General features: G+C 43.8%; 1 protein-coding gene across 1 annotated transcript; it reads right to left on the bottom strand.

Moving 5' to 3' along the window:
- Positions 1-2,621: 2,621 nt before the first annotated feature.
- Positions 2,622-4,683, bottom strand: LOC122542138 (ferritin heavy chain A-like). Its single transcript, XM_087978084.1, has 4 exons — positions 4,582-4,683; positions 3,541-3,687; positions 3,250-3,375; positions 2,622-2,777 (listed from the first exon to the last, which is right to left on the bottom strand). Exons 1-4 carry the CDS (start codon positions 4,681-4,683, stop codon positions 2,622-2,624), a joined length of 531 nt encoding a protein of 176 aa, XP_087834210.1.
- Between the last annotated feature and the right edge of the window lie 7,779 nt (positions 4,684-12,462).

Genomic DNA, 12,462 nt, shown 5'->3' with positions numbered 1-12,462 from the left:
AGTAAAGTTACTTTTCTTAAACTGTGACCTACCCTCTATTGTGAAATATGCCAAGTGTAAATAAACTACTTGATATTGTACTTTTTTTTTTGTTTACTTGTTTGGATGAATGTCTGTCAGTTATGAAGAGGTCTGAGATGTAACCTGTTGTGGAAAACCCATTACCACAATAAAAAGGAACAGTTTATCCTGAGAGCTTGCTATTCAGATGGCTTCAATCCAGTTTGAATTGTTTCTCTTGGGAGGTTGTAATATTAGCCATTGGCTGAGACATGTGGAGAAGCACTAACACTAGGTTTATAAATCCTCCCCTCTCCAAACAGGAGGACTGGCTATAAACGTAGTCATTGCACAAGTGATCAGATTTATTCCATGTAGGTTTTTTGAGGGAGCTTGGCAACACTGGCTTCCTGGCAAGTCCTCGCTTAGACCAGTCCCACTGCTGGTCCCATTTCACTGGGCATGCCCTCCATAGAACTGCTCTCTTTATGTCCAATCTGTCTTTTGGAGCATTGATGTGCAAAGTTCAAATGTGTTCATTGCTTTTCCAGTGTTGACCCAGAGGAAACCCATGCAGACACAGGGCGAATGTGTAAACTTCACACAGACGGTTGCTTGAGGGTGGAATCTTGGGCCCCTAGTGCTGAGAGGCAGCAGTGCTAACCAACGAGCCACTGTGGCGCTCAATTCCTTTGTGAAACAATAAAAATGCAAAAACATTGTGGCATCTTTGTTTTTCACACCCATCACCATTCTCTCTTTTCACAATCACTACATCAGTGAGTCCCAGTGGATAGGAGCAGAGGGAGCTTATTCAGCCCATTTGGTCTGCCTGCCACCCAATGAGATTATCGCTGATCTGATAATCCTCAGCTCCATATCCTTGGTTGTTTTCATAAACCTTGATCATTACAAACTTAAAAACCTATCTCAACCCATCAACAGACCTCTGCAAGAAAGAATTCCATAGATTCAGAAGGGATTGGGAGAAATTTCTCCTTATCTGTCTTCAACAGGCGATGTCTTACTCTGAGATGATGCTCTCTGGTGCTGGTCACTCTCACAAGGAGAACCACCGTCTCTGCATCCACCCTGTCAACCTCCCGAAGAAACACATGTTACAGGTAATGTCTTTTCTAATTATTCTGACCCACTCGACTGCTTTTCATGAGAGAGTCCTTCCATAGGATCAGCTTAATGAACCTTCTCTGGACTGCCTCCAACCCTTTTGTAGATCAGGGGTCAAAACTGTTCCCAGAACTCCAACTGTGGTCTGGCTAGAGTCAACAGTGTGGTGCTGGAAAAGCACAGCAGGTCAGGCAGCATCCGAGAAGCAGGAGAATCAACATTTTGAGCATAAGCCCTTCAATCAGGCTTCATCAAGGCTTTCATAAGCCTTTTTGGGATTTTGCCCAAAACATCTATTCACCTCCTCCTCAGATGCTGCCTGGTCTGCTGCGTTTTTCTAGTAGCGATTGTGAAAAGTGAGAATGGTGATGGATGTGAAAACAAAGATGCCGCAACGTTTTTGCATGTTTATAGTTTCACAAAGGCATTGAGCGGCAAAGTGGCTCATTGGTTAACACTGCTATCTCTCAGCACAGGGGGGCCCAAGATTCCACCCTCAAGCAACTGTCTGTGTGGAGTTTACACATTCTCCCTGTGTCTGCGTGGGTTTCCTTTTGGTGCTCCAGTTTCCTCCCACAGTCCAAAGATGTGCAGGTTATGTTGGATTGTTGATGGGAAATTATCCCTCACGTTCAGGGATGTGTAGGTAACTGGGTTAGCCATGGGAAATGAGGTATTACAGAGATAAGGTAAGAAGGGGTGTATGGGTAAGATGCTCTTGTAGGGGTTAGTGTGAATTCAATGGGCAGAATGGCTTACTTTCACACTGTAGGGATTCTAAGATGGATGACTGAAGATTGAAATTTTATGAATCACATGGCATTTTTCAAACACTTGAGACCAACATAAACAATGGGTAATTACAACTGCAATATCAACCAGGTTGGCACCCTTTCAGAGGGGTAATGATACAACCACATGGAGCAGAATGTATAGAGATTAAATCATTTGGCTACAGTGCAGATTTACACATTGTTAGTTGTCAACCGATTGCTGCTAACAGAAATGGTTGGAGAACATTTTGGGGGCAAGAATGGAATATTCAGCTCAGTCGTCTGGATTATTTCCTTAAATATACAAGGAACCTTCTTTTTGGAATTCCTGGAGCAGAATTCCTTTTCCTAATATCTTTACTGGACAAGAACTGAAAGATGTTATTTGATGAGCACTGTGGCCCGATATTAATTGGCTCCCTTACAAAAGGAGACAGCAATTATAATCAGGTTTGATTGAGTGTAGCATGTTTTGGTGCTTTGAATCCAGAGACCTTGCACTGAGCTCTGAATGACCAATGAGGTCACAAATCATACTTCTTCACAACTGACAGACATTCATCCAAACAAGTAAACAAAAAAAGTACAATATCGAGCAGTTTATTTACAGTTGGCATATTTCACAATAGAGGGCAGGTCACAGTTTAAGAAAAGTAACTTTACTCTGCACACATCTCCCATTAATACCAAAGGTTACACAGCTTGCTCCCTGCAGTCAGTTCAGTCACTCTCCCCCAGGGTGAGCCTGTCAAACAGGTACTCTCCCAGGCCATTCTCAGGGGCTCCCAGTCTCTTCAGGTTGGTGATGTGATCTCCCAGCTTCTTGATCACCTTCACTTGCTCATCCAAGTAGTGCCTCTCCAGGAAGTCACACAGCTGGAAGGCAAAGAGAAAATCTGATTATGTCAAGATCAAATATACTCTTCTCCACCAAGACTGGTATTCCCCTCAATATGGGGGAGTGGACAGTTGAGGAAGTGGAGGCTCATACAAATGCAACATTTAAAAGGCATTTGGACGAATTTATGAAAAAAAGGGAAGGTTTTGGAGGGATATGGGCTGGGTGCTGGCACGTGGGACTAGATTGAGTTGGGATATCTGGTCAGCATGGACAGGTTGGACCGAAGGGCCTGTTTCCATGCTGTACATCGCTCAGACGCAGACAGTTAAGGGATGTCACAGATTGCTTAACAGCAGTGAGAAAGTGCTCAGATCATGACTACACCAGAAGCTTGGTCCACTCCCAGGCTCGACTCACTACAATTTAGATACAAAATCGGAGGCTAAAGGGACAAGTGTCTTATCTATGTAACGCAAGAGCTCAGACATAAATACATCAAAAACTCACATGAGGGTCAGTATGGCCAGAGGAGAGTTTGTGCAGATCCAGCAGACTCTGGTTCACATCCTTCTCCATCTGCAGAGCTCTCTGCATTGCCTCCAGACCATTGCCCCACTCATCCTGCTCTGGCTTCTGGGAGGAGAGAGAAAGGATAAGGGCTTCACATTCTACAGTTGCATTTGAGACACTAAATTTAGAGAACTGTGGTATCAGAGAGTTACTGTAATAAACCACAGATACTGATATGAAGCAATTTAATTCCCAGAATTAGTCCATCTACAATAACACCAACCCAACCTTGACATCCTGCAGGAGGACTCGGCCTCCACGTTTATTCTGGAATTCCATCAGTTTCTCAGCATGTTCCTGTTCCTCATGGGACTGCTCCTTGAAGAACTCAGCAAAGTGACGCAGGGCAACATCATCCCGGTCAAAGTAAGAGGACTGGGGGAGGAGAGAAATCAAGTGTCACTTAAAGCTCCTAAAGCAATTCAAGATCTTCAATTAATAGACAATTTATAACAGCATACAACTTAGTTCCCTGCTCAAGCAGTTAGCTAAATTCAGCTGAATTTCATTGAAGCTAAACATTCCATACCAAGCTAAACCTGAATTCTTATGTCAGGTTATGGAGTACATCCTGCTTTTAATGAATTAAACCAAAGTGCCCTCCTCACAGTGGAGGAGATTTTTCAGAACAGGGTAGATCTCTCTAGTATTGGGCCCATCATGGAGAGAGACTGTCTGACATGGTAGGGTTTACTGCCAGATACTCTTTCAAACATGACCAGTGACTGTACTGCATCAGGGAAAGTAAAAAGTACTTCAATTGATTCCAGAACAAGCAGTTGAGATACTGTCAAATACCATTGAGCAAGTTATTATACACATTTTCCATTCCACTAATGAAAACAATGATCATTGCTGTGAATGAAGTCTCAACATCAGAAGGTTAAGAGCTTAACATTCAAAAAGGAGGGAACAATACTAAGGAGGATCTGCCAGACTACAGTAGTGACACTAGTGTGTGACCTTCTGGCAATAAGTAGGTTCATGATTTGATACAAAAACCCAAGTATAATTCAGCAACATTCAGATACACTTCTGGAGTAGGCAGGACAAGAACCTAGGCCTCTTGGGTCAGAGGTAGGGACAGTACCACAAGAAGCTCACACTACACCTTAAATATCCATAGAGAGCAGCTGCTGTAGGAGTTGTTCACTCAAAGGTTACTCCATGTTTAAAATCACCAGAACTTTACACAATCCATTTTACCAATACATTAAATCAACAAAAGTCCAACTCTTCAGGTTTCAGTCTCAAGTCCACACGCCTCACCATGGAGAGGTAAACATAGGAGGAATAGAGCTCCAGGTTGATCTGCTTGTTAACAGCATCCTCACAGTCCTTGTGGTAGTTCTGACACACTTGGGAGGCCATCTTCACTGTTCCTACTCACTGTCACCTAGACAACTCTAGAACTGAGCCTCTCTCCCACTAGTTGTTGTATTTATCTTCCTGGGACACCCTGCACTCAACCAGGGCGTGGCAGCACCAATGAAGATTGACAATCCCTGACAGCCGCTCAGGAATTTCCAATCAATCCAGGCACCAATGAACACAACAGGGAGGACTGTGAGGGAGGGGTTGAGACACAGAGCCAATCAGAGATCTGGAAGATAGACAGGTTTGAGAGATGAAACTTCATGATATCATGACTTATGGAGTAATAGATTCTGGACACACTCCAAACTAACTGGATGCTTACAGTTGGATGTGACTGAATGACAAATGAAGTCTCTTGTGATTGGAAACACGATATTAACTTTCACTCCACCTTCTCTAAACATTTGAATGTGTTCCCGCAAATTAAATGCTAAGTATTTATTTTTGTTGGCTTCAAAATGGACCAAATTTCAAATGTTCATTCATTAATGGGACACGGGCATCGCGAGCTTGTCTAACATTTATTGCCTGTCCCTGGTTGCCCTTCTGTAGATGATGATGAACTACCTTCTTGAACCAAAGCAGTCAATTGACTTAGCTACACCCACAGGACTGTTAGGGAGGGGGATCCAGGATTTTGACCCAGTGACACTGAAGAAACGCCAATGTATTTCCAAGTCAGGATGGTGAGTGACTTGGAGGGAACTTCCTTGTCCTGATATATGGTATCGGTCGTGTGTTTGGAAGGTGCAGACTCAGGTCCGGGAGCGAAATACTCTCGTACATCTTGTGGATAGTACACACAGCTGCCACTGTGTGTCAGTGGAAGGGGGAGTGAATATTTGTGGATGTGGTGCCAGTCAAGTGGGCTGCTTTGTCCTGGATGGTGTTGAGCTTCTTGTATGTTGTTGGAGATGTACTCATTCAGGTAAAGAGGGAGTATTCCATCTCACTCCTGAGTTGTGTTTTGAAGGTGGGAGACAGGCTATTGGGAGTCAGAGATTAGTTACTTGCTGCAGGATCCCTAGCCTCAGTGAATTTATCTGAACGGTACCGTTCATATTCTGGTCAATGGTAATCCGAGGATATTGATAGTGGGGGATTGAGTCACGGTAATGTTATTGAATGTCATGGGGTAATGGTTAGATTCTCCTTTGGTGGAGGTGACCGTTGCCTGGTACTTGTATGGCTCAAATATAAATTGTCAATTGTCAGTCTGAACCTGGATATTGTCCAAGCCTTGCTGTATATGGACATGGACCGCTTCACTTTATGAGAAATTATAAGCTACTATGTAAAAGCAGATGAGAAATAAAACCAGAACATGCTGGAGAGTCTCCATGGGTCTGGCAGAATCTGTGGGAGGACGCATAGAGTTAATGTTGAGTCCAATGACTGAGTCAAAATGTGACTCAAATTATTAACTCTGTTTCTCTCTCCAGTGAGGCCGGCAGCTCTGCTGAGATTCTTCAACACTTTCTGCTGTGGTTCCAGATTTCCATTTTCTGCAGGATTTTGCTTTTTTAAATCAAAAGTGTTCAAGTGCAGGGTGAGGTGGAGATGTGTTCCCTTTGATTAACCTCAGTGTTAGATCGGCCTGACAGAGTGGCTTTGATTCACATCTAGAGCCACCAATAACATCACAGTGAGAAGCCTCTTGTGAAAGTTTCCTGTGGGAAAAGTTGATGTGTCTGACCAGAAACTGTATTCATGTATTTACACACATTCTGGTCAAAAAGGATCCAAAACGTATTGATATCCAGCGGTCACAAAGACCTTATCCAAATGGATGGACGTCACATGGTCACTCAATGATCAACTGAGACTTTGAAAAATGCCTTTGGGTATTGGCTCTGGGGGTAACTATTGACAGATCCTTTATCTAAGATTACATTGAATTTAGTATCCCTAATTTAGTAGGGAGCAGGGATGGGGATAGATTCAAAACAAAATCAAGGTGGTGAAAAACAAATTCTTACAGATGATTTCTTCACAATGGCAGGGAGGAAATAGAACTGTAAACATCTTTGTGAGTTACAAGAACATTAATATCTCATTTCATTGCCGTCCCCATCAAATTCCTAACATTCTACTCTATGGGATGTGGGTAATGGCCAGGCCAGCATTTATCCCATCCGTGGAGCCAATCATATTGCTGTAGGTGAGTCTGGAGTCCCGTGCAGGCCAGCTCAGGTAAGGACAGCAGATTTCTTTCCCTGAAGAGGATTTGTGTACCAGGTCGGGATTCTCCCTGACAATGAACAGCTTCCTGGTCACAGAATGTGGTGCTGGAAAAGCACAGCAGGTCAGTCAGCATCCGAGGAGCAGGGGAATTGATGTTTGTGGTCTGAGCCCTCCATCAGGATGAAAGGCTGATACACGAAATGTCGACTCGAGGGCCAATGGGCCTATACTGCGCTGTAATGTTCTCCTGCTCCTCAGATGCTGCCTGACCTGTTGTGCTTTTCCAGCACCACACGTTTTGACTCTGATCCCCAGCATCTGCATTCCTCACTTTCTCCTAACAGCTTCATGGTCTTCTTTAGATGGGATTCCAGATTTTTACTGAATACAAATTGCACCAGCTGCAATGGCTGGAAATGAACACAGGCCCCCCTCTCCCCTGCCCGGGCCTCATTCTGATGGCATTAGGTCATCACCTTCACTGCCTTAGACCGGGATCTAACTGCCATCAGCATCTCCATCCACGTATACAGGATGGTGAAAGAAATGGAGATAAGCATGAGGTGGAAGGGACATGTGGCGATAAAGTACTGCAAAGCACCTAAATACAAAAGTAACATCATGGGAAACCCTTACTATTGGTTTGCCGAACTGACTGAGGAGAAAAATATTTGGATGTGGAGGAGGGTGAAGGTGAAGCATTTACTTCAGTCCACGTTGAATTCACAATGCCCCGTCTAAATTGGTTAATGGAGCACAGTTCCACAGACTCCACTCCTGCCAATATCTTAACCTGGCTGATGTTGAGGATTACCTGTCTAGGTTATAGGGAGGCTTAGAAAGAGCATTAGTTTATTTCAAATCGTGAACATTATGGCTGTGTTCAGCATTGTCCAAGCCGCCACTCTTGCACATTTTGCAGGTTCTCACTGTGTAGGGTGAAACTTCCCCATTGAGTCTAATGCAGTAATTGTGGATTGGGGGGAGGGCCTAGGTCTATCACATGTTAAGACTACTGTGACATTCCCGAGATTCACTAAGTTTTCAGATTACCTAAACCTGGAAAGCTCTAAAGTTGACAAAAAATTCCAACGCTGCAGCTTAGATCATAATATTAACAGGCCAAGATCCTCAACACTTCGAACACAGCTTAATGAGCTATGGAGATAAGCCTCCAGGCTTTGCTTCCAAGAAAACCAGCAAATTTATTACAGTTGTGATTTCAGAGAGAACTTACTGCAAAACCTGCTCTAATTGAGGATGCAAGGAGTGGGGAAGTTGGTTGTGGATTTGAAAAACCAAAACAGCTGGAGGTTTTAATCTAACTGGTGATGGTTGGATAGTGTTAGCACAGTTATTGCCAGTGGCACTGGCCCTTGTACTTGTCCAGTTAGGAAGAATTTTGTAAAACTCCTCTTCACGATCAGAATCTGGTAGTGCCAGTCTCCCACTGTAATGGAGTAAACATTTACTCCATATACTCAGCTCTGTACTTGGTCTTATATCCACACCACATAGTTGGTGTCAGATGAAGTAATTTGGACTGGATTTAATTACTGATCTGGACAAAGAGATCCTCTGATAGCAAGTCACAGTACAGACCTGTATACACAGTTTGACCTACTGTCAGCAAAAAACAATCCAACAATGAGCAGTTTATTTACAGTTGGTACATTCCATAATCAAGCCCAGGACAGTGAGCTACTTCTACAGCTTCAGATTCTATAGATCTCATTCATGGAGTGAAAAAAAGTCTTGCTCCCTGCAGTCAGTTCAGTCACTCTCCCCCAGGGTAAGCCTGTCAAACAGGTACTCTCCCAGGCCATTCTCAGGGGCTCCCAGTCTCTTCAGGTTGGTGATGTCATCTCCCAGCTTCTTGATCATCTTCACTTGCTCATCCAAGTAGTGCCTCTCCAGGAAGTCACACAGCTGGAAGGGAAAGAGAAAATCTGATTATGTCAAGATCAACTTGACTTTTCTCCAAGAATGACATTCCCCTCAACGTGGAGGGTGGACAGTTAAGTGATGTGACAGATTGCTGAAGAGCCTTTAGAAAGTGCTCAGATCTGGGCTACACAAGAAGCGTGGTCCACTCCCATACTGCACTCACCACCATTTACATAGAAATCAGAGGCTAAAGGACCAAATGTCTGATCCATTTAAGACAACAGCCCAGACATAAATACATCAGGAACTCCCATGAGGGTCCGTGTGGCCAGAGGAGAGTTTGTGCAGATCCAGCAGACTCTGGTTCACATCCTTCTCCATCTGCAGAGCTCTCTGCATTGCCTCCAGACCATTGCCCCACTCATCCTGCTCTGGCTTCTGGAGGGGAGAGAAATGTAGGGGCTTCACATTCTACACTAAATTTAGAGAACTGTGATATCAGAATTAACGTAAAAACCATGGATACTGATCTGAAGCAATTTAATTCTCAGAATTACTGTCCATCTACAATAAACCCAACTTGACATCCTGCAGGAGGACTCTGCCTCCACATTTATTCTGGAATGCCATCAGTTTCTCAGCGTGTTCCCGTTCCTCATGGGCCTGCTCCTTAAAGAACTCAGCAAAGTGACGCAGGGCAACATCATCCCGGTCAAAGTAAGGGGACTAGGGAGGGGAGGGGAAGAGAAGGAGGAGACAAATATCAAGTGTCATCTCAAGCTCCAAAAGCAATTCAAGATCGTCTATTTAAATAGTTTTTAAATAGTCAGTCAGTCAATTTGTAACAGCATACAACTTAGTTCCTTGCTAAAGCGGTTATAGAGTCAGCGTATAGCATGGAAACAGACTCTTCGGTCCAACCTGTCCATGCCAACCAGATAGTCCCACCTTCCAGCACCCGGCCCATATCCCTCCAAACCCTTCCTATTCATATACCCATCCAAATGCTGCAATTGTACCAGCCTCCACCACTTCCTCTGGCTGCTCATTCCATACACTTATCCCGTCTATGAAAAAGTTGCCCCTTGGCTCTCATCTTTCCCCTCACCAGAAACCTATGCCCTCTCGTTCTGGACTCCCTGACCCCAGGGAAAAGATTTTGCCTGTTTACCTTATCCAGACCCTTTAATTTTGTAAACCTCTATAAGGTCACCCATCTGCCTCTGACACTCTAGGGAAAACAGCCTCAGCCTGCTCAGTCTCTCCCAATAGCTCAAATCCTCCAACCTTGGCAACATCCTTGTAAATCTTTTCTGAACCCTTTCAAGTTTCACAACATCTTTCCGATAGGAAGGAGACCAGAATTGCATGCAATACTCCAACAGTGGCCTAACCAATATCCTGTACAGCCGCAACATGACCTCCCAACTCCTGTACTCAATATTCTGACCAATAAATGAAAGGATACCAAATGCCTTCTTCACTATCCTAGCTACCTGCGACTCCACTTTCAAGGAAATATGAACCTGCACTCCAAAGTCTCTTTGTTCAGCAACATTCCCCAGGACCTTATCATTAAGTGTCTAAGTCCTGCGAAGATTTGCTTTCCAAAATGCAGCACCTCGCATTTATCTGAATTAAATGCGATCTGCCACTTCTCAGCCCATCTGGACAAGATCCTGTTGTAATCAGAGGTAACCCTCTTCGCTGTCCACTACACCTTCAATTTTGGAGTCATCTGCAAACTTACTAACCGTACCTCTTATGCTCACATTCAAATCATTTATACAAAAATTTGAAAAAATAGTGGACCCAGCACCAATCCTTGTGGCACTCCACTGGTCACAGGCCTCCAGTTTGAAAAATGACCCTCCACCACCACCCTCTGTCTTTTACCTTTGAGCCAGTTCTTTACCCAAATGGCTAGTTTTCCCTGTACACCATGAGATCGAAGCTAGATTCAGCTCTGGTTATTCAGCTGAACTTCATTGAAGCTAAACATTATGTTTCATGCCAAGAATTTAGGTTTAGCTTGTGTCTGAGTATGTAGGACATCCTGCTTTCAATGGATTAAACCAAAGTGCCCTACGCTCCTTAGTAGAAGAGATTTTTCATAACAGGGTCGATCTCTGCAGTATCTGGCCCATCATGGAGAGAGACTGTCTGACATGGTAGGTTTACTGCCAGATACTCTTTCAAACATTACCAGTGACTGTACTGCATCAGGGAAAGAAAAAAGGTACTTCAATTGATTCCAGAACAAGCAGTTGAGATCCTGTCAAATACCATTGAGCAAGTTATTACACAAGTTTTCCATTCCACTAATAAAACAGTGATCATTGCTGTGAATAAAGTCTCAACATCAGAAGGTTGAGAGCTTGAAATTCAAAAGGGAGGGGTCTGTTAGGGAGGGGATCCAGGATTTTTACCCAGTGACACTGAAGAAATGGCGATGTATTTCCAAGACAGGATGGTGAGTGACTTGAAGGGAACTTCCTTGTCCTCATATATGGTATTGGTCGTATGTTTGGAAGGTGCAGACTCAGGACCATGCGAGAATTACTCTCGTGCATCTTGTGGATAGTGCACACAGCTGCCACTGTGTGTCAGTGGAAGGGGGAGTGAATATTTGTGGATGTGGTGCCAATCAAGTGGGCTGCTTTGTCCTGGATGGTGTTGAGCTTCTTGTATGTTGTTGGAGATGTACTCATTCAGGTAAGTAGGGAGTATTCCATCTCACTCCTGAGTTGTGTTTTGAAGGTGGGAGACAGGCTGTTGGGAGTCAGAGATTGGTTACTTGCTGCAGGATCACTTGCCTCACTGAATTTACATGACCAGTCCCGTTCATATTCTGGTCAATGGCAATCCCAGGATATTGATCGTGGGGGATTAAGTTACAGTAATGTTATTGAATATCATGAGGTAATGGTTAGATTCTCCCTCGGAGAGTCTACATGGGTCTGGCAGAATCTGTGGGAGGAGGCATAGAGTTAATGTTGAGTCCAATGACTGAGTCAAAATGGGACTCAAATTATTAACTCTGTTTCTCTCTCCAAAGAGACTGGCAGCTCTGCTGAGATACTTCAGCAATTTCTGCCGTGGTTCCAGATTTCCATTTTGTGCAGGATTTTGCTTTTTGTTTTAGCGAAGTGGTTGAAGACCAAGGTGAGGTGGAGATGTGTTCCCTTTAGTTAACCTCAGAGTTAGATAGGCCTGACAGAGTGGCTTTGATTCATATCTGGAGCCACCAATAACATCTCACTGAGAAGCCTCTTATGAAAGTTTCCTGTGGGCACAGTTGATGTGTCTGACCAGAAACTGTATTCATGTATTTACGCTCATTCTGGTCAAAAAGGATCCAAAGCGTATTGATATCCAGCGGTCACAAAGACCTTATCCAAATGGATGGACGTCACATGGTCACTCAATGATCACCAGAGACTTTGAAAAATGCCTTTGGGTACTGGCTCTGGGGGTAACTATTGACTGATCCTTTATCTAAGATTACATTGAATTTAGTATCCCTAATTTAGTAGGGAGCAGGGATGGGGATAGATTCAAAACAAAATCAAGGTGGTGAAAAACAAACTCCTACAGATGATTTTCTTCACAATGACAGAGATGAAATAGGACTGTAAATATCTTTGTGAGTTACAAGGACATTAATATCGCGTTTCATTGCTGTTCGCATCAAATTCCTGA

Source organism: Chiloscyllium plagiosum, unplaced genomic scaffold (assembly GCF_037043375.1).
Source record: "Chiloscyllium plagiosum isolate Xiang-an unplaced genomic scaffold, Cpla_swu_hap1 HiC_scaffold_33, whole genome shotgun sequence".
Taxonomy (NCBI): Eukaryota; Metazoa; Chordata; class Chondrichthyes; order Orectolobiformes; family Hemiscylliidae; genus Chiloscyllium; species Chiloscyllium plagiosum.
Note: the sequence above shows the minus strand (reverse complement) of the source record. Positions and strands in the feature narration are given on the sequence as shown.

Bases quoted from the DNA above. Each gene is read 5' to 3' on its own strand.
- LOC122542138 (XM_087978084.1), bottom strand. From the start codon at position 4,683: ATGGCCTCCCAAGTGTGTCAGAACTACCACAAGGACTGTGAGGATGCT. The intron at 3,376-3,540 runs GTTGGGTTGGTG...CTCTCCTCCCAG, and splicing joins TCCTCCTGCAGGATGTCAAG to AAGCCAGAGCAGGATGAGTG. The intron at 2,778-3,249 runs GTGAGTTTTTGA...TTTGCCTTCCAG, and splicing joins CTGGCCATACTGACCCTCAT to CTGTGTGACTTCCTGGAGAG.